This window comes from Podarcis filfolensis, assembly GCF_964270895.1.
Source record: "Podarcis filfolensis genome assembly, chromosome: 1".
Taxonomy (NCBI): domain Eukaryota; kingdom Metazoa; phylum Chordata; class Lepidosauria; order Squamata; family Lacertidae; genus Podarcis; species Podarcis filfolensis.
This window is the reverse complement of record NC_139604.1, coordinates 46,297,550-46,325,539: the sequence shown is the minus strand read 5'-3', so window position 1 is coordinate 46,325,539 and position 27,990 is coordinate 46,297,550. Positions and strand designations below refer to the sequence as shown.

The window sequence follows — 27,990 nt, the reverse complement described above, 5'->3', positions numbered from 1 at the left end:
TGGTTCATTCCTATCACAACAAACTGTGGATTATCACAATGTACAAATGTAGCCCATTTCAGTACCTGGATCTTGGTCTTGCTTCTTCAGCAATGGAGTCTGAAGTGCTCCTGTTTGATTACAGAGCCCAGGTATAAATTATCTCTAGTGAAAGCTGGTGCTAAATAACAGGCTGTATTACTAATTAGGGTAAATGTCATAGCAAGAGCATGCTGACATTGTTACGATTAATGGCCCAGTGCATTACTATTTAAAACACCTTTGGAAGTTAATGGAATTGTATTAATTGTGCTGTTGAAGGGACTGAGGCAAGTGGAGTCCATCATTCCTGGGCTTTCTGGAGCAGCACCTCTTGTCATTATGTTAGAACTGGATGCCATGCAAGTTCTTTATGCTTTAAAGATGTTCTCCTCTGCAATCATTTCTCAAATTAATATAGCAGCTGTGCTCTGCTCCCTAGTGGAAAGGGAAGGAATCCAGCTGGATTCTTCCAGTAGCACAAATCCTTCTTAGTGGACAGATTACGTGCACATTCTCCATGAGGTCTAGTGAAAGTACACAATTGCCAGCTGTTGTGCACATTAACTGATCAGTTTACATTACACACACACACACACAAACACACACACACCCTTCTAAGAAGGTTAGGTTAGGATACATGGAGTTTGTCACATTTTATCCTAACAATGACCTTGCATGGTAGGTTAGACTACCATGAAGGGCATCCACTGAGCTTCATAGCTGAATAAGGATTTGAACTCGGGCCTCCTCTGTCCATCACTTTATGTACTTCATCACACTGGCCCTGACAAAGATGGTAGCTGTAGATGAAAATGAAGCTTTTCATTTCCCCAGTGGGTGAGAAGGTGGTGGTAACCAAGCAGGCCTCAAGAGGCTACAATTCACCTGCACAGATTTATGTTAAATGCACCAGCAAAAGACCAGTAAATGTTTTTCAGATTAGAAAACATAAAAGCATGATAACATCAAATAGAAATTAAAAGTATGAATCACGAGGAATGAGAAATCCAATAAATAATGATGTGGTTATTACATGGAGGGATTATGATATGCAAGATTAAAATCAAATACAACTTAGTGGTTGCTGAATTCTATATTGTCTGACCTAAACTTTACCAGCTTTCTAGTTAAAGCTTACTACATAACCTTAATTTTTCTGGCTGCATGGCCTATTAGAGAAGAGTATAGCTAACAAAATGATATCACAGCAAATAGGCTCCTGTGGTCTTAAATGCATGTTGCTAGAGATCAAGATGGTGTCCAGAGTAGATTATCCAGGAAAATCCAAAGAGAAAATAAGTTCAGATAAAAATGAAAGAAAAAATAATACAAAGAAATATGAACCTTAGAATCCCGGAGCTGGAAGGGATCCTGAGGATCATCTAGTCGAACCCTCTACAATAGCAGGAATATGCAGCTGTCCCACACGGGGATCAAACCTGCAACCTTGGTGTTACCAGCACCACTCACTAACCGACTGAGCTATCCAGCACCCTTATCTGAGAAAAAAACACTAAATTTAGTCAAAGCTGTCTATAGGCTGAAGCTCAGAACAATTATCATAAGGAATAGCTATGGCAGGGGCAAAGTAAAATCTCCCCAAAACTCAGAGCAAAGATTAGTCAGAGTTGTATACGAAGGATGTGGAAAATTCAGCACAGAAAAACCTAACCCAGTGTAAAATTATTATCAACAGTAAGAATGGAATCTAAAAACACATCTTTCTACTTTTTGTGTGTTTGAGAGAAGAGATAAGTTACAGCACACAAAAAAGCCGTCAGAAATACTGTTTGTGTGAAATAGAGATGAAGCCAAGATAGAGTCCAGAGAAGAAAATGAAACTTATCTCTGTTCTTTAGCATTCTCAAAACTCCCCCCTTCTTGTTGATTGATTCCTTTAATTCCCCTTTTGCTCATCACTAAAATTTGTTCTGTATCAGAACACCTGCAGAAACAGTTTTCTTTTTTTTTTTTAGAGGCTGACATTATTGGGGTACAGGGAGACTCACAAAAGTCACCTAGCACTGCTAGCCACATGGAGTAACAAATCTTTTATTCCCACACTGGTATGTTGTCTTAGCTCGAATTTGTGGCCTTGCCAGTATTTCTGCTTTTCACACTCCAGACAGAAAACAATTTCTGCTCTCAACACTAGGGATGCTGAACAATTCTGACCAGTGCTGGATTTACGTATAAGCTAAACAAGCAATAGCTTAGGGCCCCATTCTCTTGTGGGCCCCCAAAAAATTTAAAGGAAAAAAACCTGGATGTCCAAAATATAAGATAAAAAACAAATAAAATAAAACCTACATACAGTTAGAGCTTAATAATTATTTCACTATTAATATACTTCTTCTTAATTGTATTTCAGTTCAACAATTACTTTGATAAAATACATATTTTGCTATGTGCAAATGGCTTTAGATACCTATTAGGTCCATAAATTTCCATATAGTATATATTCAACACAAAAAAGCGACAATTTGTGGTTGACAAAGGACAGCTGGACATACTGTATAAAGGGCCCCATTACCTTCAGTAGCTTAGGGCCTCATCAAACCTAAATCTGGCCCTGATTCTGACCAGCATACAAAAAGAAGAGGAAATTCCCATTGTTTGCTTATTCGTCCCATGTCCGGAACAGAAATCAATCCAGCAAATGTGTGTTTGCATTGAAATGAATGGGGTAGAAAAACATAAAGACAATGTAATTAGGTAAATTATGTAATGTCAAAGCAGCAGACAGCAAGACGAGCAATGTAGTTTTGGTGGAAGATGAACTGCAGTAGAATAGAAACAGTGCTGTATGCGACAAATACAGGGGGGAATGGAAACAGTGCCTTCTTGCATCCCTTCTCATGACAAACATTCAGGCCTGCTTCAGTCATGAGCCAGAGCTTCTTGCATTCTACTCAACAGGTTCTGGGGTGAACACCTTCTCCAAGCACACAGATTTACCCTAAAAAGCAAGCTTAGTAAAAATAGATGTTTGCAGCTTGTTGTTAGCCTGGCATCCTTTTTTTTCTTATGTGTCAGCTGCCATATCTAAACCTTGCACATAGTAGTCATCTCTGGTTTTCTCCATTGTGCAAATGTTCCCACATGGCCAAAAATATTTCTTCAGGGACCAGCTTGCCAAGTCTCTGTAAATGAAATTTTCTTAAGCTAGTTAATAGTGTTCTGTAATGGAAGGTTGGCGTGAGCACCACTGTTCTCTATAAAATTTGATTGTGTGAACTCAGCGACAGACATAGATGGCTACATCACAAAGCCAATTTCTGTGATCACTGAGTGTGGAATGCTTTTAGGAATACATTGGTTTGAGGTTCTCCCCGCAAAGCCTCACTGTGTGCAGCCTCTCTGAGAACAACAATTTCACTTCCGTGAACATTTGCACTGTTGTGTGAAAGAGTGGAAAGTAGAATCTATTTTGCCTGTGTGAACACTTCCACATTCCCTAAAATGGTTCCCCAGTGAATATCAAATCACACAAAAATGCAGTGCAGCACCAAGGGCAAGACATATATATTACGGTACAAAAACAATAGTGGATCATTTCAGCACATTTTCTGGCTGCTTCCTAATATATTTGCAAAACAGACATGAGGAAATGAAGCGCTCCTCAGAAAATACAGGACTAAGCTTTCTCCCCAATACTCCCTTGATCCTTGCCAGACATCCTTGCCCAGCAGGCATCCTTCCTTCCTTTTGCTGGAAGGAATAGCATACAGTGGTACCTCAGGTTGAGAACTTAATGCGTTCTGAAACTGTTCTTAACCTGAGGTACCACTTTAGCTAATGGGGCCTCCCTCTGCCACCGCCACATGATTTCTGTTCTCATCCTGAAGCAAAGTTCTTAACCCGAGGTACTATTTCTGGAGTTTGTAACCTGAAGCATCTGTAACCCAAGGTGCCACTGTAGTTGTCTTCTTGCTGCTAGATCACAGATCTCAGCAGCCAGACTACCTCACCTGCCCTTTAAAACACACACACACACACACACACACACACACATGTCCCTTCCAACTGTACAATTCTAAGAGACTATGGGCATTATTTGATTTTAGGGTGCCACTGTATCCCTGGAAGTATTTCATCAGTAGCTGAAAATTCAACAGGTGCAGTTTCCCCCACTGCTGCCTCTACAATAAGCCGCACTTGTTGAATTTCTGGCAGCCCTATTAGTTTCGCTTCCTGGATAGACTTCTTATTTCCTTCCCTTTCATCTTTCAAAGGAACTGCAGGACTCTTTTTTTATTCATTAAATGCATTCATGTTACAAAACGATGAATGATTAATTTGCCCCCAAACCCTTCCCATTTCCACCTCTTCCCATTATCTGTCTATTCTCATCCTATATAGCTCTGTACAGCCTTGGCTATCTAAGAGATCCTCCTGCATCGAAATCGCCTTTTTCTTTTCCCCTGTCCCATTACTTCATACATTCTGCCATTTCATCAAATGCTGCTGATGTTTCTCTTTCATTTTAATGCCACATTTTTTATTTGCACTCTTGTCTATTGAGAACCACATTGCAGAGAGCTGTTTTCGAAAAACTAAAAGTCCTTCCTAAAACCTAATACTCAATATTTTTTTCTGCCCATTTAATAATCTTTCTAATTCACTTTCCCTTGGTTTTATGGATCTCTAAAGCTGCTCTCTGGATGGTTTATATTTTTAATGCAATTCCTTTTATTGCTCATATTCCTCCTTACCTTTTGGCTTAAGCACCTCAGCTTTGAATGTTTTTAGGTCCCAGGCTGGTGAGTCTCATATAATGGAAGAATGTGCTCCAGGCAGCATACACGGCGGATGAACAAATGACAATTCTGAGGTGTACATTAGGGAATCTAACATACCAGCATCCAAGATTTTTTCCACTCCTCAAACCCAAGTCTCCTAGGCGCCTGAGAGAGAAGAGAGTCTTGTCTCTCTTGAATTACTAGTACAATTCACAACCTGAACTACACAATGTATTCCTGTAAACAAAATCTATGACTATGCAAAATGGCCCACTCTCTATGACATGATTTTATATAGCCTGTCACTTGCTGGTGAACACTAAGGTTCTGATTAACGACATTTAATGGCTGGTAGTGGCTGTTTAAACCTACTGACATTTTTGACGCATCAATCTGCCTGGAGATTGAGGACCAAACTTACACACGAGATCTGTGGCCACTGGGTGATATCTGTCATTCATCATATCCAGAAGACACCCACAGAAACCAAGTCCCTAGATTTCAATAGCCTAAGTATGACAAATGTTGGATATGACGCTATAGCTCTCAAAATTTCTTTTTAGATCTAAAAGCTTTTTTAAAAGCAAAGAAACAAATGTCAAGAAATCTGATTATGTGTTTCCTGCACCACGTGTCATTTGGCCTATGAGCAATTTTTCAAACTTGAATGTGAGCAGGTATGGTGCTTGGTGAAAAAGGCTGCTAAGAGACTTCTGGCTGGAGAAAGCAGCTTCTTAGGTTTTGTGATGCTTGTTGAGTAGCATCTCTAGTGGATATGCTTGCTACCCATCTGCTCAACCTGTACTTTTCTCCGTAAAAAAGAAAGAAAGATACTGAACAAGTGTTCGCTTCTCACAAGGAAACTGTTCCTGAAGCAAGCTTCCCTTTAGTTTGTACCAGTCAGGGAACTGGGTAGTATAAAATCATATTAACAAATGGTGCCAGTGCTTTCTAATACCATGTTTACAGTGGCGGAGCCTCATGCTCCGGCACTGGGGGCTTGGCTGGTGCATGTCCGGGGGGGGGGCATGTCCCGGGGGCTTGCCGCGTTTCCTGCAGGGGCATGGCGCGTATCCCAGGGGCATGGCGCGGATCCTGGGGATGTGGCGCCCAGCGTGGAAGGGCAGCCATGATGGCACCCCACCGGGATCGTGGTGCCGGGGGCAATGTGCTCCCCCCCACCCCCCTCTTCCTCCGCCAGTGCACGTTTACTTGTGGAAGGCAGGGAGGGAAGACCCAGCCAGAAGAAGTTACTGTTCAACTGCCTGTGCTAATCTATATAAATTCTGCATAGTCACTTAAGTTAACACAGGGCTAATTGTTGTGCAATAGCAGCCTAGTCCTATGGAAATGGAATACAGATGAATATGTGACACTGTCTTTTCCTTTGGCCTATTTAGGTCAATATTGTCACACTCACAGCAGCGCTCTCAAGATTTTTGGACCAGAGATCTTTCCCAGCGTTGCCTGGAGATGCTGGAGATTAAACCTGAGATCTTCTGCGCTGAAAGCATGTCCTCTACCACTGAGCCCCTGCCTCTCCTCCACTGCGGTATCCAGAGCCACTTTGGAGAGGAACTCAGAAAAACGATGAATTATTATTTTTTTGTTCAAGGTGCACAGCTTCTACAACAGTGAGCCTGCATTCTCATCTTTACCCCCCACCACCATCCGGCATGTTCCTTGCCGTGCTGCATAATGCAATTAAATTTAGCACTAGCCGAGGGGGGTCGCTGCACAACCGGATCATCTAACAGCCTTAAAGATGAAAACTCAATACTGCATCTTGCTCGTGCTTATGAAGTAAAAGCAAACTTTAGAGCAGGATGTTTGAACTGTAATCCAATTTCATTTCTTGTAGCTTCATTAGTCCTGGTGATAAAAGTTACAAGTCGGTCTGATTAAATTTTCTCCGAAGACTACGGAGGTAGTGAGATGGCTAAGGTAGGTATAATACAGATTTGAAAAATCTGAACTCCTGGGGAAATGTCCCTGCCTCTATTTATTTATTTATTTATTTATTTATATCTGGGCTCCACATAAATCCCCAGGGATGGCAAATAGGGATTCATCCGTAATCCATTTGCTTTGCAGTACTAGAAAGATACAGATGTCCTAGAAAGGGTTGTTTTAATTGGTGCATGGAAAACTACTGTGCTTTGTTGCTGTACTTTGAAAAGCCAAGAACCAAAGATGGCTTTGATGCTCTGTTACATCATGGAAAAAGTTGCAGAAATATCACTCTCTGCTCTTTGGATTGGTACCTTCCATTTATTAACACTAAGGATTGGGTGTTTTATTAACACTAACAATTTAACACCACCTCTCTAACCATGTGGTCTATCACTGGCTGAGCCCGGCTTTGGTTGGGGAGGGCGGGATATAAATAAAATTTTATTATTATTACTACTACTACTATGTGGTTCATCTGGAAAACGTTGGCTCATCTAGGAAGCTCTGCCCCCACTCTCAGTTTTCTGATTTGACCTCATTGAGCCAAATCTGATTGGCTACTTGCTTCATGATGTCATCCTATCCATTATATAAGTCACCAGTATGACTGATCCAGGAAGGAGGGGTAAAGCAGCCTCTGAGCTGGGGATGGTACCTAAACAGCAGCAACTAGATGAAACTATGGGTCTGATGTGGGTCAAAAGAGTGAATATTCATGCAAAGGTTGTGGGGGGATAAATATTTCTACCCTACCAAAATCGGTCTTTCCAACCTACTGGAGACTATTCAGCGTAGCTCTGAAAAAGACACATAATATTCCACACAAGAGTCAGCTTCTGAAATACATTAGAACATCAATTTAAGCCAATAGATAAACTGAAGTGTATCCCCCCCCCAAAAAATGCACTTGTACCACACCTGCATGCATTTTCTGACACGTATGAATGCTATCAACATGGGACAGCGACCAGAAATAAGACTGAATGCACATTGCCATCCATGTCGGTTTTGCATTCGTGTCAGGAGTTCGTTCGTGTCAGGAGCTGATTCAACAGAAAGCTGATTTAAGCTTCAAAGCTCCTTTGGGCTGATAATGACAAAACCTTTATTGTTCTCCATCCTCTATATAGTACGCACACTAGAATAGCCTTTTAAGGCGCAGATTGCATGTAAAACCTGCACAGCAATCCACTTTACAAGCCACATTTTTACAAGTCATAGCTCATTATCCACACAACAGCCCTATGAGGAAGGTGATTATTTCTCCTGTGTTACCTACAGGGAATTCTAGAGTCCATTTTGAATTTGAATACGATGCTAAATCCAAGTCTCTCGTATTTAATCTCAGCAGGCTAGCTGTGGGATTTGAGGGGGGGGAGAGGACCCTGACTATGCTAAGTTTGAAAATAAATATATCTAGCTGAAGACTAGACAGACAACTATTATCCAAAAAGTATAATGCCATTAGAATCCATAGTGCCGAGCACTGCAGCTAAAGTGGCGAAGCTACATTAATAAATAATAACTCATAAACGCTGCGGTGTAATGTTCTCTCTATTTAATAAGGTTCTACATTGATCTACAGCTGCAAATTATACTTTTTTGATTGTTTAAGTAATACCGTGCTTTCACTCGGCTTCCATTTTATGAGGTAATTTAAACTTCCACAGTCTCGCTAATGCTGACTGAACAGAAGCGGCCCAAAGTTATAGCTATTTTACATATCAGATGGGAACAAGTTCTTCCTTCACTGTTCTCTCCCCGGTGTGCCTTCTCCCTTTTGTTTCACACAACACCATCAACCAGTGTGCAAACACAGATCTTGATTAACAAACCCAAAATTATTATTTTAAATTAACGCTCAGCTAACATGGATCCATTATTTGCTCAATCTGATGAGGACCAAAAAAAAAGGGGGGGGAGGGAGAAATGAGAGGAAAAGGTACTTTCTAAAAGCTGATTACTCTAATTGCTCGTTGTTTTTGATCCACCGCCTAGAACCACTTTCCAAAAGTTTCATTAATGAATGTAAATATATGGTTGACTTTTTGATTCACACAGATATGAACTCCAGACAACAGTGATAGGGTGGGAATCAAATAATGAGTCCCGCCAGTGGAAATCGGGACATCCCATTTTTTTCACGCAAGAGCACGATACCCAAAGCCACACATTCTTGGGTGCTGTGAAGGCACAACCCCCAAAAGATGCTTTTTTTCATGGCCATGATCTTGCATGCATCATGTGACTCGCACGAGAGTGTAGCCCCATAGGACGCACATCTTGGTTTTTACTTCGAAATGTTGGAGGGTATAGGTAATTAGGCTTAGGACTGCAGCTTTAGTTAGTGTCTTTCCCCATACAAGCCCACATATCCATTAAAGTCTGGGGGACGGGGCCTTTTCCATGGTGGCCCTGAAGCTTTGGAATTCCTGCCCATATTATAAGATACTATGCTTCAAGCTCTGGCTTTCCAGAGCTGATGTCTTTATTGTCTGGACTGTGGTCATTACATAGTTTTGCTGTGGCGTTTTTCCCCTGTTTGATGTGAATGAATATGTTTTATTGGTCTTGTTCTTTCAGAAGATTTGAAGGATTTCTAATTTTTGTATTATTGATCTTCTACTTTTTTTATTGTTGTGAGCAAATAAATACTTCAGATTCTTTCTACTATGAGCATTAAATTAGTGGTACCTCGGGTTAAGAACTTAATTCATTCTGGAGGTCCGTTCTTAACCTGAAACTGTTCTTAACCTGAGGTACCACTTTAGCTAATGGGGCCTCCCGCTGCTGCTGTGCCACCGCCACACGATTTCTGTTCTCATCCTGAAGCAAAGTTCTTAACCTGAGGTACTATTTCTGGGTTAGCAGAGTCTGTAACCTGAAGCATCTGTAACCTGAAGCGCCTGTAACCCGAGGTACCACTGTACTGGATCACCCTACTCAGAAAGGTTTACTTCAGTCTAAGTCTCCATGTTTTCTGAAAGAAAAGTAAAACTTCTGGTAGGTAGGTGTTTAACTTATGTTAATGGCTCTATTTATTGAATATAAGTTTTTCTTTTGGACAATCTTTAGTGATATTTGTTTCAATACAGTGTCATTTTGTAGTTTGGGAACTGGTTTTAGCCACCTTGAGGAGATTGCCAGTTCTTGGGCAGCTGGGGTATAAATTAAATTACTAAGATTGTCATAGTTTTTTAAAAAATCTGGTTTTCCAGAACATTTCTTTAAGGGTGCAAGATTCCAATCCTCATTTGCACAATATTTGTAATTAAACTACAATATCCCCTAGATGGCAGCACCTTTATATGAATTTTGAATCTTACAGAATAAAGGAAAACAAAGCTGCTTCATGAAGCTGTTCTGCGGAGATTTGATCATGTTTTGTTTTGAATGGAGGGGCGCCCGCCTTTGCTCTTTGATGATCCCTAGAGCAGGATAGGAAACGACTAAGGAAGAGAAGCAGTGCCAACTTTGAGGCAGATGTCCAGGGACCCCCAAAGCACCTGTGAAGCACAGGTTTCGGTGAGATCTCGTAAAGCATACGAGACCTCTTAAGATTTCAGCAAGATCTCATAAGATCTCGCTGGAAGCTCCTCCCATTGCTTCTCCACCACTTGCAGGGGCAGCAGGCAAGGTGCCAGTGGGGTCCCACCTCTTAGGTTTCTGCCACCTGAGGCAGCTGCCTCAGCCCACCTCATGGGTAGGCCAACCCTGCTTTGTCTTGGGTGCCATCTTAGAACCCTGTTTACTTATTTTTTAATATGTCTATGAATTAGGTATAGCCAGTGCTTTTTTCTGGGGGGGGGATGCAAGGGGAAGCATACCCCTAAACATTTTGAGAATCTTTGTACTTTTGTCCATTTACTGTATTTATTTTCCCGAATTTGAACTAGAAAATGGTGATTTTATTGAGTAAAATTGAGAGTACCCCTAAACATTTTTATTTTATTTTTAGGGGGGGAAAGCACCGGGTATAGCAGTATACCTAATTAATATTTATATCTATCTGTCTTCTTTATTTTTCATCTGTCTTCTACTATAGGTATAGCACCACAATGCTATACTGCTATCACATTCTGCATATGTTTCCTCCAGGTGAGCTGCCTCTCAAAAGACTAGGCAAGAAAATGGTAATGTGAACTGGCTCTTTTTCTCACTTCTCAGCAGGTACAGTCTGTAAACATCACTTTATGTTGAACTTGATGTTGGAATATCCAGATGTATTTATACCCTCCTCCTCTCCAGCACTTTCCCCTCCCTATTGGGATGAAAATGGTTGTGATGAGACCTCCGGGTATAGGGCGGTTAATAATAATAATAATAATAATCGTTTTAGAGCTGAACAGCCACGGCAATGTTGTAACCTCCATGATCTGCACCAAATGAATTGGCATTCTACTTGCGTTTAAAAACCTTTTGTGCAGAACAGTCTAATTTTGTCTTATCAGCACTTTGTTTTTTTGTCACTTCAGTTAGTACTTAATTCAATAGGCCACTTGTAGTCTAATGCTTCAGGCTGCATAGAATGGATTTAAGGGCTTAAGAATGTATTTATCACATTTGTACACCAAGGATGTCAGAGGTTATCCCCATTCTGTCTTCAGATCAATGTGGTGTGATAGGTTGGGCTGGTAGAGTGATGCTTTTTCAAGGAGTTTCATTGGCTAGGTGAGGATTTGAATTCAGGTCTCCCTGGTCCAAGACCAATGTCTTGTCCACTACTGGTATTGCTGAATCTGTGAGAAGGCTGGTGCTGCTCAGTGATCATATTTGGCCCTTCTTGCATGCACTAAATCCCTTCAGAAGGAAGAAAAGACAGAAACTTCTCTTAGTCTTATTGACTGTTTATTCACTTCTTCAAAAGCAATTAGGAATTTAATCACAGTTTCTATGGATTTCTGGGGGAAAATCTGTAATTAAATCTGCACAGTGCCCTTGCATGATAGGTTTAACTTTTCCACAGCAGTGCGGGAATACTTTTAGTATTCTCGTATCTCTGCATTAAAATTGGCCAGGCATGCCACAAACCCAGGACCCCACATTGCTTTCCTACATAGCTAAAAACCCATTCTAATAAGCCAGAATTGGAGGTTAGCCCTCTTGATCTAATCAAAGTTGTTCTCATAATGGACAGAGATGTTCCTTTCCATCATTATTTTACAGCACAGAGAGGAAAGGAAGAAAGCTCTCCCTCTCCTTGTGTGGGAAATGAGGCTGGCCTCCCTCCCAATAAAGCTGGCTTAAATCTGCCGTTAATTGAAAGCTTATCTTCTCTCTGAAAAAGGGAATGATGTTCATATAAAAACGCAATGTAATAACTTAATAGCTCTGCTGGAGGTGACTTGTACGTGTGTGGGACAGATCGAGAAGGTTAAGAATTGTGGATGCTTAATTCCTGTTGGTTCAAATGTACGTCTAGGAACGAGAAGCAAAGAAAGAACATGGTCTTGCTGTCTTATTCCTGCTTGCATGGATGAGAAGAACTGTCACAATTGATCCAATGTCACTGACCCTCTCTTGGCTGTTACCGTATCAGCAGTCAAATGATGCATGAGGCAGGCATTCTCTGCTGGGCAGTTGAAGGAGGCTGGGTGCAAACGAGGCACATTGCAAAATGAGAACCCGGCTTCTGTGAGACTGCCAAATACCCCCTTTCAAGACAAGTCCTCTTCAAAATGGCACCATTATTATGCCACAGACCACCTGCATTTTCTGTCCACAGGAGTTTTTCCTCGTGACCCTTTCGCATGTGGCTAAGGGACAGGCAGAAATATAGCTAAAACGACCCCAAAGAATTTAAGGAGCAACATTTTCCTTGCATAGAACTTACACTGAAGTAACTCCTGCCTTTTAAGCCCAGTCTCCTTCCACCCAAAGAAAAGAGATGCATTGTTCCTGCCTGATGAATTGGATTGATACTTCCTTATCATGCCATTGGACTGTAAAACGTAAAACCTGGATCCAATCCAAAGTTCTTTCTCTTTGCTTTAGCATTTTAGGGAGCCTGAAGACAGATGGACTTGTTCATCCTACTGCTAATTCAGCAGTGAAGCTGAATTCTGCATGAGAAACAGTGCTTCTTCTGCAGGTAGGGATGGTGGTTGGGGGGGGGGATTAAATTCAGTTTGCATTTAAAGGTGAACTGACTTAATTTCTGAAACAATACATGAACTGGAACACAGCCATCCTTCGACATTCACACTTCTCCAAATTTTGCAATGCTGTTCTCCAGCCAAGTAATGCATACAAAAATGCACGTATATTAGAGTAATTGTATCAATGTAGCAATTCTAGATGAGACCCATGACAGGGAATGGGGCACATAAGCACATTCTGGTCCGTTTAGGATACTGTGTCGTGCTGAGGATTGCAGCCCCATGACATCCAAGAATGAACCTTTCCAAACAAGACAGCTCATGCTCTGCGGGTAGGAATGGATAAACCTGTCAATCTCAGTTTCAATTTTAGTGTGCATTTCTCATTTTATACACACGTTTGTATGCAATTTCCCATGATATACACATCTTTGCAAAGCAATTTCCCCCAATATAATGCATTTCTGTATGTTACTTGCATAGATATATGAATTTTTTATGTATGTTTTACTGCAGTATGTGCGTTTTTGTACACAATATTTGACTGGAGAACTGAATTGCCAAATTTTGAAAAGCGGGGATTTCAATGGGTGGCTGTGTGTTGTTTCAGAAAGTGCAGATCAGGGAAGTTTGCCTTTAAATGCCAGTTGAACAAAATTCTCTCCCATCCTTATTCACACCTAGCTTCTGTTGTAAGCGCACAAAGCCAGTTTCCCCTGTGCTTGGTCTGGGAAAGGTTATACATCTGCACAAAAAGTGGGGACTGCAAAATGAGCTCACCATTCAAATTAAGTACCTCTGTATAGCTTATAGTGAGAAAGAGCCTTAAGACTGACATTTCTGAGGCAAACTCATTTCCACAACACAGCCGATTAGAATGGCAGTGAATCATGCTAGCCGATAGGGCAGCCTGACAGAGCTGTTATGATTTCAAATCCAGAACTGTGGATCTTTCTTTTTCCATTCTGCCCTTTGCATTTTGTTTACACTCCTTCACTTTGCAAGATAATTCTGTTCCCTCCTTGGGTATTTATATCTCAGCACTGTGTGGGCTGCTATCTTCTCCCAATCTAATAATCTCCCTGATGAGCTCTACAGCAATATTTATCTCTCCTGATCTTCTCATCATAAATCAGTTGCACTTGCCTTTTAAAATCTTTTCGGTGTATGGTGCTCCATTTGTTAGCTTCCACCAGCCTTTGATTGCAGAAGCACACCTATGAAATTGCAGATCCACAGATCTCACCAACACCCCTCCTTAGTTGTTTGGCACTTCCGCTAGCAGGTTGTTTACCTCACTGCTGCCTGGCCTTGTGATAAGGATGGGAACGCAGGTGGTGCTGTGGTCTAAACCACTGAGCCTCTTGGGCTTGCCAATCAGAAGGTCGGTAGTTCGAATCCCCACAACAGGGTGAGCTCCTGTTGCTCTGTCCCAACTCCTGACAGTTTGAAAGCATGCCAGCGCAAGTAGATAAATAGGTACCACTGCAGTGGGAAGGTAAATGGTGTTTCCGCACACTCTGGCTTCCATCACGGTGTCCCATTGTGCCAGAAGCAGTTTAGTCATGCTGGCCACATGACCTGGAAAGCTGTCTGTGGACAAACACCGGCTCCCTCGGCCTGAAGCGAGATGAACACTGCAACCCCATAGTTGCCTTTGACTGGACTTAACCATCCAGGGGTCCTTTACCTTTTTTACCTAGTGATAAGGCAAACTGGATAATCCCATGCTGTCAAGGCAGCAAGGATCAAGCTAGCTGGGCAAGTGCTGGGCTAGCTTTAAAAAAAGAGCAAGGAGGGTACCATGAAGGGGCAAGGGGTTGTTTAACCTCCCCTCACCAATGCTTTTCCCTTCCAGCTTCCTCCAGCTGTTGCCCCCTAGATGGCATGCACTGATGTGTGTTTGCAACAAGCAACAGGCCGCAGGGGAAAACAGCCGCTTGACCATTGTCGCTTGCAAGTTACTCTACCTCCCATGTTGCTTAGTAGCGAGCAGTTTCCAGGCCAGGCCTGCCTCTGCCCCAGAATACCTGGATTTGCACATTAGAGATTAGGGTGAGAAGATGGGTCTACCTTTTGTTTCTCTTAGAACACTGCCTGCAAGGGATTGGTTTGAAGGAGTGTGGTTCCATGGCCTGTGTGTGACATCACTTCTCTTGTTCTTCTGGTGGAATTCTGACTTATCTTAGCAGAAGCTTTCGTTCCACGGACTGTTGGAGAACAATAACCTCCACTGCCTCCAACTTCTGTGCCCTCCTCTGACACCCAGCAAGCTAATATACCTTTAAAAAACATTGGTTTGGTTTTGGAGAAAGAGATTCCCACCCCTGCCCCTCGCATCTCTCAGCAGAACAATTTGGCTTAATAATTAATAGATTGATCACTCTTGGCAGCAAAGGTAACGACCATGGTCAAACTATATGGATAATGTAATAAAAACGTGTTGTTGTTTTTCAATGGTAATCGGCTTTAACAAGAAACTGAAAAGACTACGCTGTGGATGCTGAGGCAAATCCCTTAAACAGTGACGCAGCATGATGGAGCTAGTTAATGTTATAGCACATGATTGTCTTTACTTTCTGCAATCAGCGTTTTATTCACAATTTTACAATAGGTGTAAATTTTTATCACTCAGTAGGCAAGCAGAAGAATGAACTGAACCTCAAGAAAAATCACTTAAGAATTGGCTACAGTGATATAACAGAGCAATAACTGATCCAAGACCAACCATCTAGTGGGAGAAGAAAAAGTAAGTGACATATAAAATGCTAAAAGGTCAGATTTCTTCTTCTTCTTTTTTTTTTAAAGAAAGAAAGGAATCCACAAACAGGAACATATTGTACCATGTCAACAGAATGGCTGTGAGCTGAGCTTTAGAAAAATGAAGGTTCATTATAAAAGCTTTAGAAGTGAAAAATAAAATGTTACATTCTGGATCTTCTTCGTAGGCTGTGAGGGGGGTGGGAAGAAGCCCATGACAGGAGCAACAGGAAATAAGAAGTCTAATTAAGCATCATTCTTGCTATGTGAATGATAGAAGAAGAGGGAATTAGACCTGGAATTTTGCTATGATGGACAGATTATGTGACCAGGAAAATGAAATAGTAAACATATTGAATCAACTGGACAGATTATAATAAATTTAAGCATGCTTTACTTAAGAATTAGCACTATTAAGCTCAGCTGGAATTACATTCAACTAAACCTAATATGCAGGCGATAGTTGCAGATTAGCTGACATTTCTTTTCTTAATTAAACATGGTTGATTACCTGCAGGATATGACATTGTTTTTGTGGGGATTTGAGGCTGTAGCAGGAGTTTCATTGTGAAGTGAGAACCCCCACCCACAATGTTTCATATAAAATGTGATTACGTCTTAGGAGCACCTATATTTACAGCTCATACTCAATGCACTGAAAGACAGATGGACATATGCATTCAACGCAAAACACATCAACTTGGTTACTTTTTTAAAAAAGGGAGAGGGAGCTGCTCTCTGATTGGGGCTGCATAATGACGCCATGTTGTGCAGTGGTGTGGAGTCGCAATTCATGAAGGATGGGGAAGTGCAACTGGGAGAGCTGGTGGAACTGGGAGTTGTGGCATCAACACCAAATTGGAATGTGAGATCTTCTGCCCCGGAACACATTCTGCCTCTGCATACCTCAAGGCAACCCAAGGCTTCTGTACTCCCATTGTATTTTCAGAAAGAGAAATCACCCTCACATCTGGCTGCTCTTCTTCCTCAGCTTCCCAGCTGGCCTTTGCATTGGATGGATGGACACCATGGTGGATTACTACAAAATCCTGGATGTTCCCCATAGTGCCTCTATGAGTGATATTAAAAGAGCGTAAGAGAAATCTTTCCTTGGAGTGCCCCTTTTCCTAGGTAAAGGTAAAGGGAACCCCTGACCGTTAGGTCCAGTCGTGACCGACTCTGGGGTTGCGGCACTCATCTCGCTTTATTGGCCGAGGGAGCCGGCGTACAGCTTCCGGGTCATGTGGCCAGCATGACTAAGCCGCTTCTGGCGAACCAGAGCGGCGCACGGAAACGCCATTTACCTTCCCGCCAGAGTGGTACCTATTTATCTACTTGCACTTTGACGTGCTTTCGAACTGCTAGGTTGGCAGGAGCAGGGACTGAGCAACGGGAGCTCACCCCATCGCGGGGATTTGAACCGCCAACCTTCTGATCGGCAAGTCCTAGGCTTTGTGGTTTAACCCACAGCGCCACCCACATCCCTCAGCCCTTTTCCTACAACCCTGTAATCTTAATCGTTCCTCATGTTGCTTCTCTGTCAACATTTACCAGCAGGGCTTAATATTAGTAAGTGACTTAATATCAGGAAAGGTGCCATAGTTCAGAAGCAGAGCACCTGCCTTGCATTTAGAAGGCCCCATGTTTAATTCCTGGCATCTCCAGGTAGGGCTGGGCAAGAACCCTCAAGAGTTTCTGTAGATAAATACTGAGCCAGATGGACCAATGATCTGACTCAGTATAAGGCAGGTTCCTATGTTGTTGACTTGGCTTCATCCGTGGACAATTGAGGCAGAAATCCAGTTGCAAGCTATTGCCTCATCATCACCATGATAAGTCATGGTCTGAGAAACTGTCCAGAATAATGGGACTGGAAGATGGTCACTAGCCTATTTGGGTGGTTCTCACCATTATCATGGTGGATAGCATAGGTGGATAGTTCTAGGATGGATAGCCACTAATGTTTGTTGCATCTTGTGAACTGTGCAGGTACAGGAGTAAAGTGCTCAGATGGCACCCAGATAAAAATCCAGATAACAGGGCAGAAGCTGAACAGAAGTTCAAGGAGGTTGTGGAAGCCTACAAAGTCCTTTCAGACAGTAAGGCACCCAGTTTCTCTTCAGTGCTCCTTTTCTTTCTCTCTCCAATAGAACATTCACAGTCACAACAGCCTATTTTTGACTGATTAATCCCAAATAAAAACATAATGAACATGGATTAAACTTTGTCAACTGCTCTAGAATGCAAATAAATGAACAAATAAAAATAGTAACACTCCATTCTTTAGGCAGCGACACAAGGTTGCATAAGTAATTCCAAACTTCCTTCCTTCATCTTTTTGTTTGCACAGTCGGAATTGTTAACATATTTTCTCCCAATCCTTCAATGCACATATGAGACCATTCCCACATTTGACCTTTGTTTCCTTCCACTCCAGTTTAAGCTGCTTAATCTAATCTCCATTTACAATTATCTTTGGAAGGATGGAAGTTCAACCTTCTACCTTGCTGACAGAATGATTTTTTTTTCTTAAAAAAGGCTTGAATATGGAGAAACTAACTATGATTGGAGCTAAACTTTACAAGAAATATGGATCTGCCACAACTCTGTTCTCCTTTATCTCCAATTCCTAGTAAGATATAGCATAATAATACAGTTTGGACTGTGGGTCAAATTAGACTCAGCAGGAGTCTCAATTTGGGCTGCAAGGCTGTTTTCCCCAAACAACACCCACCTGCTCTGCACCCGACATCATTTGGTGTGGGGCACGTAAATACGTGGTTGCAAAGAAACAATAAGGAGTTTTAAGCACACTCTTGATTGTTCCTTGGCAAGCGGAGCTCACTAACAGCAAGGCCTTTTGAAGCTGGTGTGGTTTGGAGCCAAACTGCACTTGTAACTGGACATTTTTATTTTGTAGACCAGCTTTGCAAAGAGCTGCAGAGACACAATATCCTTTTGCAGGCATGGTTTGCATCCAAACCATGCCTGCAAAAGGCCAACGTGGGGCTCACCATCAATATAAATCAGTTGATCAGCACTAACAGCAGGCCCCTCTGAAGTTGTCACCTGCCATCATAATAAGACAATTAACAATTGGGTGGCTCTGCCCACCTGTCAAAGTGGCCTGGAGGTGGCAGTGGAAGTCATGTTCTGGTCCAGCAGTTGGAAAAGATACCACACCCCATCATGCGCTGTGCATCTCCCCACTGTCAAACTGATATTACATTCTTGACATACACTTCCCAGCCATGCTTCCCCCAGGGAGGCTCACCTGGCGCCTTCAGCGTATCTTTTGGCAACAGGCAAAAACATTCCTCTTCTCCCAGGTCTTTGTTTAATTCGCCAGTTATGGCCTTTTAAACTGTTTTTGTTTCTTACTGTGTTATGTATTTTTGTGTTTTTATAATGTAAACTGCCCTGTGAGCCTCGGATGAAGGGTTGCATAGAAATGGAGAGAACTGAAGTCCAGAGACAGCGGCTTGTCTAACAGCCACTGAGCTGGATTTATGGATGTGGTGTGGTTTGAACCAGGGACTTCTTGGTCTCTTTAACATGATGCAGAACAGCAGCAATAAAACTGGAAAACTCAAAGCTAGAGATGAAGAGGCAGCTTGAAATTTCCTTCCACTTTTACTTCTATTCCAGGAAGCACGCGTAACCAGTATGATGGGAGCAGCACAGAGACATTCAAAGAAACAAGTGAGTAGTCTATAGAAGAGGCCAAGGGCCTCGTCCCAACCTCTGATTAAGCCTATTAACATCTCTAAGGCTTAGTGGGACTTACCAACCTGTCCACTTCAGTTCTTCTTGGATTCACATTTTTCCAGCCTTTCACCACATTTCCACATCAGTTTGCATTTTTTTCTTGAAGCCCACATATTTTTGCATTCATTTCCCCTAAAGTGCATGATTTTTGCATGTGACATTGCATCCACTCTATCCAGTTTTTCAACCAATTTCCTCTAGCCTGATGCATTTTGGAACATGATTTTCATGAATATATGTACACTTTTTTGTACACTTATTTTGCTGGAGAATGGTGTTTGCAAAATTCAGAGAGGTCTGACTTTTGAAAGATAGCTGTGTTTTGTTTTGTGTATTGGATATGCGAATTGGGTAGGTTTGCATTAAAATGCTAAGAAAACAAATTTCTCACTCCGTTCCTAACAGGACATTAATGGTTTTGTTTAGCACTGGGCTCAGGAAAGCAACTGAACGCTCTTTGCAGCTGTTTCACCCACTTTTAAAAAAGATTGCTCCAGCAATCTTTAAAAGGGTGAGAGAAACTTCTGCAAAGAGCATTCAGCCCTATCCTGTGCTCAGACAGGATTGTGGGGACCACAAAGGATTTCAGTGGGTGTGTGGAGCAACCCACCTGTCAAACATGTGATGCCCATAGTGGTGTTGTGACTGCCAGATGTATCATCTCACCACCTGCAGAGCCCAAAATGTTCCTCACCCCTTTGTACACATACCTCAAGAGCTATGAATGGTTTTCAAAAGTCTTCTTCACCCATATGTGTTTAAAGAGATCCAGAATCTAATTCTGTTTCCTTACGCACAAAGAAGCATGCCGCCGGTTGAAAATAGCTACTATAATACCTGTAGGTTGACTGTATCTAGGGGTTCCATGACTGCTGCAGCCTGGTAGATTGGAAAGCAATTTGGAGGAAATAACTAGTTTTGCCTCCAAGGAGAGATTCTTTTGCCTCCTTTCCTTAATCCTCCCATACATCCTGGAAGGAGAAGATGCAACAACTTTGGTGATGTTGTAACAGCTCATTTTTATTTTTCAAAACCATGCTATTTACATATCCCTTTCAAACAGCACAGCATTTGGAATTGTTTCCCTTTCTCTCTCCTTAGAGAGATCTGAGGATGAGAAGCACCTGTCTGTGTTTGATCACGATGGCATCAAAATATTCTTCACAAAACAACGTTCTTCTTCAGGTAACCTTCACATCCTTTCTGAAAACTGCTCTGTTGTGAAGCCTGTTGGTTGCCACAGCTGTTAGCTTAGGACTGCTAATTCAAGTACCCAGGGCTTTTTTCCAGCCGGAACTTGCCGGAACTTGCTGGAACTCAGTTCTGGCACATCTCAGGTGGGCTCCATTACCATGATAAGAGAACAAGGGAGGCGATCATGGTGAGTTCTGGCACCTCTTTTTCTAGAAAAATAGCACTGCAGGTACCTATACCTGCAGGTACCTGTGGTGAGGCTTCTGTTTGTGGCACAGTATTCTGATAGAAAGAGAAATAAATAGCCAGGTTTTAAGGATTTAACCACATTGAGAATACATACAGGCCAGGCATAAAGCTATGCTGTAGAAAGAGAGCAGAAGAGCAATGCCTAAGGAAAAGATTATTTGGAAGGGTGTGTTGATCATCATCATCATCTCTCTCTCTTTCTCTCTGTCCCTCGGCCTATTTCTGGTTTCAATATTTCAGTCCCACTTGCCCTTCTGGTGCTTTGTGCCAAAATGGTGACTAAACAGCAGCATAAGACTTCTGCTGTTGTTACCAGCAATCCTCCCTCCCATTGCCAGTGTTATCAGAAAAATCACTAAATCTGATGTAAAAGTCTGCTGGGGCGGAAGCTGCTGTGGAGGTGATTTGATCCTTAGGGAGCAAGTTCAATAGCTCCAGAGGTCCTTTTCAGTCTTATAACTAGTATCGCTGAGGTAATTGACAAGAGCAAGTGTAGCCAATATGATAACCTCCTGATGTTTTGGGAATCAAACCTGCATCACACCCAGGCAGCATTGCTATGATTAGAGCAACTTCTGGAGGGCACTGAGTTAGCTACCCCTGACCAGAGCATCTTACAAGAGAGGATGAAAGATGAATTACAGTGTGCTTGTTTTGTGTGTGTGTGTGTGTGTAATTTGTGGCCTGGATGCACTTCATAATGAGTATGTGGCAACCTGTGTGTTTCAGATTTTTCTGTATCCTTCTTCAGCGCTCCTAAAAGGTTCCATCACTTTTCCATCATGACTGCCTTCATGAATGGCAAAAAAATCACAACCAAAAGGTAAGTGGGGGGGACAGACATCTTTGTAGGAATCTTCTCCTTAAGTCTTGCTTCTCCTGGCTGCATAACTCTGTGTGTTTGCAATGTGCAAGCGTGTCCAAAAGCAAAATGCCTCTGAAATACCAGTTGCTGGGAATTACAGGTGTGCACTCATGTCCAGCTTGCAGGCTTCCCACAGACATTTGTTTGACCACTGTGAGAACGGGATGCTGGACAAGATGGGCCATTGGCCTGATCCAGCAGGCTTGTTTTATGTTTCTAACTCCTGGGTCCAGGATAATGTAACGCATCTGTGTTTATACTTTGTATGTTGCTTGGAGTCCTTAGGGTAGCAAGCAAGTAATGTGTCTGACTCTCTCAGGTGTACAGGATGTGAGAGGGTATCTGTACATCTTTAGAGGAAAGAGGTATGTGAGTGAGTTTAACAGTCATATGTCTGCCTTACAGAATTTGTGAGGAAACTTTTATTAGATGAATATTTGAGACAACAATGACTTGACGGGCAGATTCCTACACACATATAGGAGCAAATAAAGTTCTCACATGCACACAGGGATCTATCCAAATGAGTGTTTGAACAAGGAGGCTATAATATGGAGGCTTCTCTTGTTCCTAAAGCATCTGTCCCTTGTTTGGTCAGGTAACTATGTGACATTTCTCCCCTTCAGACATCTTGAAAATGAAAGCAAGTACTTGGAAGTAGAAGAGGACGGGAAGACGGTATCTATCCATGTTAATGGTAAATTTGAGTGGGCTGTATTATGCCTTGTGACAGGTGTTAAATGTTTACCTCAGTGTGTATAGGGCACCTCTGAGGAGCCTGGTTTTCAGAAAGCATGCTTTCCCTCTTGAAAATTGAGACACCCAGAAAATTCTGACTCAGAGGGTTTTTTGTTTCCTTTTGTTTGAAAACCACCTTATTCTTTCACAGCTCATTAGGCAAACAAAAAACAAAACAACAACCCAACCCAATAAGAAAACATGTTCTTTGTCCTGTAAATTATAGGTAAGGATGATTAGCTCTGCAAGCAAACAAATGACTGAACAAATGAATGAATGAATGAATGAATAAAGGTGCAGGATATATGCCAAATACACTCAAATCTGGAATAAACAATGGAAAAGAAAGAACAATTTCATTGATTAGCATATGTTGTATTGGTGTAATCTAGGGAATCTACAATATTCACAATATATTAAGGCCTGGAATGGCAGGCAGTGGGAAGAGGGTAACATCCAGCTATTGCCAACAAACTTCTATGTAGAGTAGACCTATTGAAATTAATGAGCCTAAGTTATGCATTTTCAGTAATTTCAGTGTGTCTACTCTGAGTATGACTAACACTGAATAAAACCCATTAGGTCATCATGATGATGACAGCAGCATTTATATACTGCCCATCTGCCCAAGTCCTCTGGGCACTTTACAAAGACGATAAAATACAAAACCCTGTTTACAAAAACAGAACAAAACAAAACACCTAAACCTAAAAACCAAAAAATAAAAGCTCAGCAATGCTATCCCCAAAGCAGCACAAGACACAGCTGATAAAAGAATTATAATCGGCACAACCAGCATAAACCAGGGGATGCTGGTTGCAAAAAATGAACCCTCTCTGGTTTACTCTAGTCTAGTCATTTACTTGGCAAAATTATGCACCTTAGTCAATTCAGGCACTGTTCTCCATTACCTGTCTTATATCTCCTTCAATGTCTGCTTCTCTCTCCCCTGTTGAATTTAAGAATGTGTGTGGTACATTATTATCCTAATTTCCATGGGACATGATAATGAGTGGCATGCAGTGCCTCTGTTCCATTCACATAATAGACTTCTGCTTGGCACAAAGGAACTTCCTCCCCTGTATAGCTTTTACACACCCTTACAATTTGCCCCAGGGAATCTCTGGAAAGTCCTGTTGCATGAATGGAATTTTGCTTACACAGCATTGAATACAACCCAAGCTGTTTACTCTTTTTCTTGGGTATTTCCTTTGTGTGAGTATGATTAGCGTTCTTACTAAAGCCACCAAATGCAGACCACTGACCAAATTCTGGTGGGCCATCTGGTGGATGGTGGGATACTCAAGATCCCTTGCTGTTGCCTCAGACAACATAGGGACTTAGAGACCATATGGGGACCATAGGGACTGAGAGAGAACATGTGTGGCTGAATTCAGCATACCCTTAGTGCAAATAAGGGTGACAAAAAGGATTGGATCTAGACTTAGTTATGCTTAGAGCAGACCCACAGAAATCTTGTTGATTGTGACTATCTTAAGTTGCATTGATTTCTGTGGGTCTACTCTAAGCATGACTAAGTCTGAATGCAACAGAATAGTTAACATTATTGTCAGCGAGTCATAAGAATTCTGGATGTTTACATGCTCTACAAATTTCATTCTATGGGAGAAACATAAACCATGCCCTGAAATTGTGTGATAATTTTTAATCATGCTGGACATGGAAAGTGTGTGTAAATGCAAATCCTAGGCTTATTTCTGTAGCTCCATCACTGGAACAGACCTCCAGTTGACCAATATATTCTGGCTCTTGCAGGCATACCTGTTTACGATAGAGAAATTAACGCAAACAACTGGGATTACAGGTTGGACAGGGGCTACTATTATCCAGAAAAGAATCGGTTTTGGACATGTGAAAGGCGTCGGTGGGCAGAAGACTGGCGGCGCTGGGCAAGCCAATGGCGAGACTGGGCAGAAGAGTGTCGAGACTGGGCTGAAGGAAAGCAACATGAGAAAGACAAGTGCTTTTCTGGGGCTAATGCTGGTCATCGCTGGGCAAAAGCAGCACAAGGTCCAAAGGCTAGTGAGGAACATCTCAGGTCAGACAGGGGTTGTCCTAGGCCAGGGGAAGGGAAATGTGATCTGAAAGAAGGACATAAGACTAATAAGGGACTATCTCGCCCAGAAGTGGAACACTCCAAGTCAGATAAAGGGTATTTTGTGTTTCCCAAGCCAGGTGAGAATTCTGGACCAGACGAAGGGCATCTCAAGGCAAACAAGAGGCAACAGAGAGTGGACGAGGGGCATTCCCCATCAGATAAGAACAACCCAGGAGTTGTTAGGCTGGGGGAGGGACATACGGATCAGGACAAGGGGCATGCCACAAGGAAAAAAGAGCAGCCTAGGCAGGATGAGGGGCAGCCCAGGCCAGATAAGGGGTCCCTCAGTTACAAGAAACCAGACCCTGTGTGTAATGAATCAGCTATGAAGCACAAGGTGGTTTCTGAACACAACCCTCAGGCTGGGAATAGGGAGCCTCATGCTGGGAAACAGAAGCAACCGCCAGAAAGAAGCAACCCACGTGCTGTGAAAAGCGAAAAGCTGCTCAGAAAGAATGAGCCGAAGGATGACAAGCCGGAGTCCAAAGGTGAGAAGCACAGGCTTACGTTAGAGTCTGAACCTGGGAAGGGAACAGAATTCAATGGTATGAAGGGAAAGGCTTGTGCTGATACTAAAGTGGCTCCTCAAACACATCTGACTTCCTCTGGTGGCAGAGTGCTGCCACTGAAAAGGAAAGAGCCCCAGATTCGGGTAAGAAAGCTGTATGGCAAGAGGAGCAAGTCTCAAGCTGGAAGGAGGTCGTCGCACGGTGGTAGGAGCAAGTCCCGGGCAGGGAAGAATAGGGTGCCTGATGGACAAAGTAAGGCAGAGCCTGGGGGGAGCAGCTCATCTAAAGGACTCGATGAAGAACAGCCTGAGGGGAATGACTTAGCTAAAGAACCCAGTAAAGGAAAGCCTGAGAGGAACGACTCAGCTGAAGGACGCAGTTTAGGAGGGCCTGGGGGGAATGGCTCAGCTAATGGAAGCAGGGAGGCGCCACCTGAGGGGAAGCAGACACAGGCAGATTCTAAGGGTGCACTGCAAGGTCGGAAAAAGGGACCTCTATCAGCTCTCCTGGGGGGTGACATTTCTCTCCCAACAAAACACAGACTGCTCAGAAGAACAGCACAATCTCGCCTCTTATCTGAAGTCCAGGGTGAAAAGCACCAGTACGTATCTGAAACGAGCCAGGTCATCAGCATGAATGACCAACGGAGAAGGAGACTGACTAAACTCCCTCAGTCTGGTACACAGCTTCCAAGTATTGAAGGCCAGAAACTTGGAGCAAATCAGTTCCCAAATGTGACTCATTGACCAAGGGTATGTTCAAGCTAGCTGGCTCACATTTAAGCTCACCGTCTTGCTCAGTGATTTGTGATCACCTCTGACTTCTGTGTTCACACCAGGCAGTGCAGGACCCCACATTTGCTGGGCTGCAATAGGAAGGAGAGATTCCAGAGATTGTGGTCGGTAAGGGAGGTGTGTTTTTCAATAAAGGCAGTAATGTAACTCTCACAATTTATTGGTATGTGCTTATTATTCGGTAAGAAACAGGATATATATTCAGGAGATGCTGAGCTAGCTCTAGATCTCTACATTCCACATGAACCTGATTTTCCCCATTATCAGGATAGATTTGGGTTTGCTGAGCATCTGCTCACTTTTAATTCCCCAGAGTGTTTTCATCAATGCTTGTAGATTACAGGATAGGCACGTACACACAGATGGGCCTTGCAAGTTGCAATTTGGGACCTGATATTGCCTAGGCTTTCTTAACCATGGAGGAAATACGCAGCATTTCCAGCCCTAACCCATAAAGGGGGGGGGGTTTGAGGTCCAGCTCCGAGGGCCTTCTAGTAGATCCCTCACTGAGAAGGCACAGGGCCTTCTCAGTAGCGGTGCCCGCCCTGTGGAACGCCCTCTCGCCAGATGTCAAAAAGATAAATAACTATATGACTTTTGGAATACGTCTGAAGGCAGTCCTCTATAGGGAAGTTTTTTTAATGTTTGATGTTTTATTGTGTTTTTATATTTTGCTGGAAGCCGCCCAGAGTGGCTGGGGCAACCCAGTCAGATGGCCAGCATATAAGTACTACTACTAGTAGTGCTATTAATTATGTTGAGGGCCATGTTTTGGAGACCACATGCAGTCAGTCGACCATCATCAAAGGGAGCCACTGTAACAATTTCTCTGCTAATTTTGTATTAGGCAGAGCCCAAAGTGTGCATGTACGCTGCCTTGGTTGGGTTCCATGAAAGAAGAAGGGTGGTGGAGGAAGAAAAAGAAATAAAATTAAGAAAGTGGGCAAAGGAAGAACCAAATCTCTCTCTTTCTCTCTCTCCATTAACATAGGCCAGAACGGATTGCTTGTAAATGGTTTCTTCCCTTCCATTGCTTCATCCCTTTTGACTCTGTGTAATTTTCTTCTCCCTTACCTGCCCTTCTTTGCTTTCTCTGGGCCCCACAATGCTCCATGGCTTTCAGCAACACACGAGACAGCAGTGCTAGCATTATAACCAGTAAAACTAACACAATAAACCCCACATCTCAGTACAGCCTTTACCTGATGCAATATTAGCATCTCAGGGGAAATATACAAAGGTAGCCATTGTAACAATTTCTCTGTGACATTTGTGTTAGGCAAATGTGAATGTGATTCCTCTGGTGTTGTTGTTCCCAGGTCATGTTTTATTAAATTTGACATGGCGCAGATCCTTAAAACATTAATTCCCATCTTCCGGTGATAAGATACACCGTAGCAATCCTATCATGTTCTATAATTTATTTTGAGGCAGTTCACAAGCATCTTTTAATGATTTGTTTATCTCCTCTGAAATGATTAACACATCACTCTTCAAAGGTCCTTATTAGATAAGTATCATGCCACCGGGGGCTTAATAACTGAGCTATTGGGCATGAAATTAGGAGATGGACAAAACTCAGGTTCTGGATGAAGCTGAAAATGTATTTTTACGCTGTCAATTATGAAGTGATTATGGGCTTCAGCATCTGCAGCATCACTTTGAGCAATAACTGGGCTATTGTTGCAGGGAATCTAAATATCATCCCTCAAAAGCACTTACACTGTGGATACATTTTTATTTCACAGAACCCAAATTACAGTATTTTGTCTCTGCAAACATGGTAATTTCTCCTGTGGGTAGTACACTTACCACGACAGTTTGCATAGTCTGGACTAGTTGTACAAATGTCAAGACAAACAATAGGCTTGTCTTCATGACTATTGTAGTACTGTGACAAACAGTATAACTTCCTTTCTATGTGCAGTGCCTGCACCATTTTGTAACTTCAAAATGTGTGCACATGCATGCATTGATCAAACAACTGATCTAGTTTATTCAGATGGGAGCCTCATTTTGTTCAATAGGACTTTCTTCCCAGTTGTTGTGGAGTGCAGTCTTTCAGTGCAATCCCATACAGTACATGTCTTTTACTTCAATAGGGCAGATAAGTGTGCATATGATTGCAGCCTTTGTTCATACTGTAACCTCTTAAAAATTGTAGTTCTCTTTTTTCCATG

At 42.4% G+C, this 27,990-nt stretch overlaps 1 protein-coding gene and 1 long non-coding RNA gene across 3 annotated transcripts; one reads left to right on the top strand and one right to left on the bottom strand.

Moving 5' to 3' along the window:
• Positions 1–11,547: 11,547 nt before the first annotated feature.
• On the bottom strand, positions 11,548–14,977 carry LOC310744575. The gene is made up of 2 exons (XR_014539629.1): positions 14,888–14,977; positions 11,548–12,306 (listed from the first exon to the last, which is right to left on the bottom strand). It is a non-coding gene; the product is annotated as an uncharacterized lncRNA (long non-coding RNA).
• A 30-nt stretch (positions 14,978–15,007) lies between these two features.
• On the top strand, positions 15,008–25,966 carry LOC310744570 (uncharacterized protein). Of its 2 annotated transcripts, none has more exons than XM_083576072.1 (9): positions 15,008–15,212; positions 15,453–15,563; positions 16,566–16,667; positions 17,564–17,673; positions 19,223–19,276; positions 20,444–20,527; positions 21,515–21,608; positions 22,277–22,347; positions 24,165–25,966. In XM_083576072.1, the coding sequence occupies exons 3-9, from the start codon at positions 16,594–16,596 to the stop codon at positions 25,760–25,762; spliced, it is 2,085 nt and encodes a 694-aa protein (XP_083432198.1). In that variant the 5' UTR covers positions 15,008–15,212; positions 15,453–15,563; positions 16,566–16,593; the 3' UTR covers positions 25,763–25,966. The 2 variants fall into 2 exon arrangements, with proteins under 2 accessions (XP_083432198.1, XP_083432197.1); XM_083576071.1 differs by having other exon boundaries at positions 16,524–16,667.
• The last annotated feature ends 2,024 nt before the right edge of the window (positions 25,967–27,990 follow it).

Excerpts from the sequence above, each read along its gene's own strand:
- LOC310744570 (XM_083576072.1), top strand. The coding sequence starts at position 16,594 with ATGGACACCATGGTGGATTACTACAAAATCCTGGATGTTCCCCATAGT. Across the intron at positions 16,668-17,563 it reads ATGAGTGATATTAAAAGAGC|GTACAGGAGTAAAGTGCTCA; the intron begins GTAAGAGAAATC and ends TGAACTGTGCAG. Across the intron at positions 20,528-21,514 it reads AAAACAACGTTCTTCTTCAG|ATTTTTCTGTATCCTTCTTC; the intron begins GTAACCTTCACA and ends TGTGTGTTTCAG.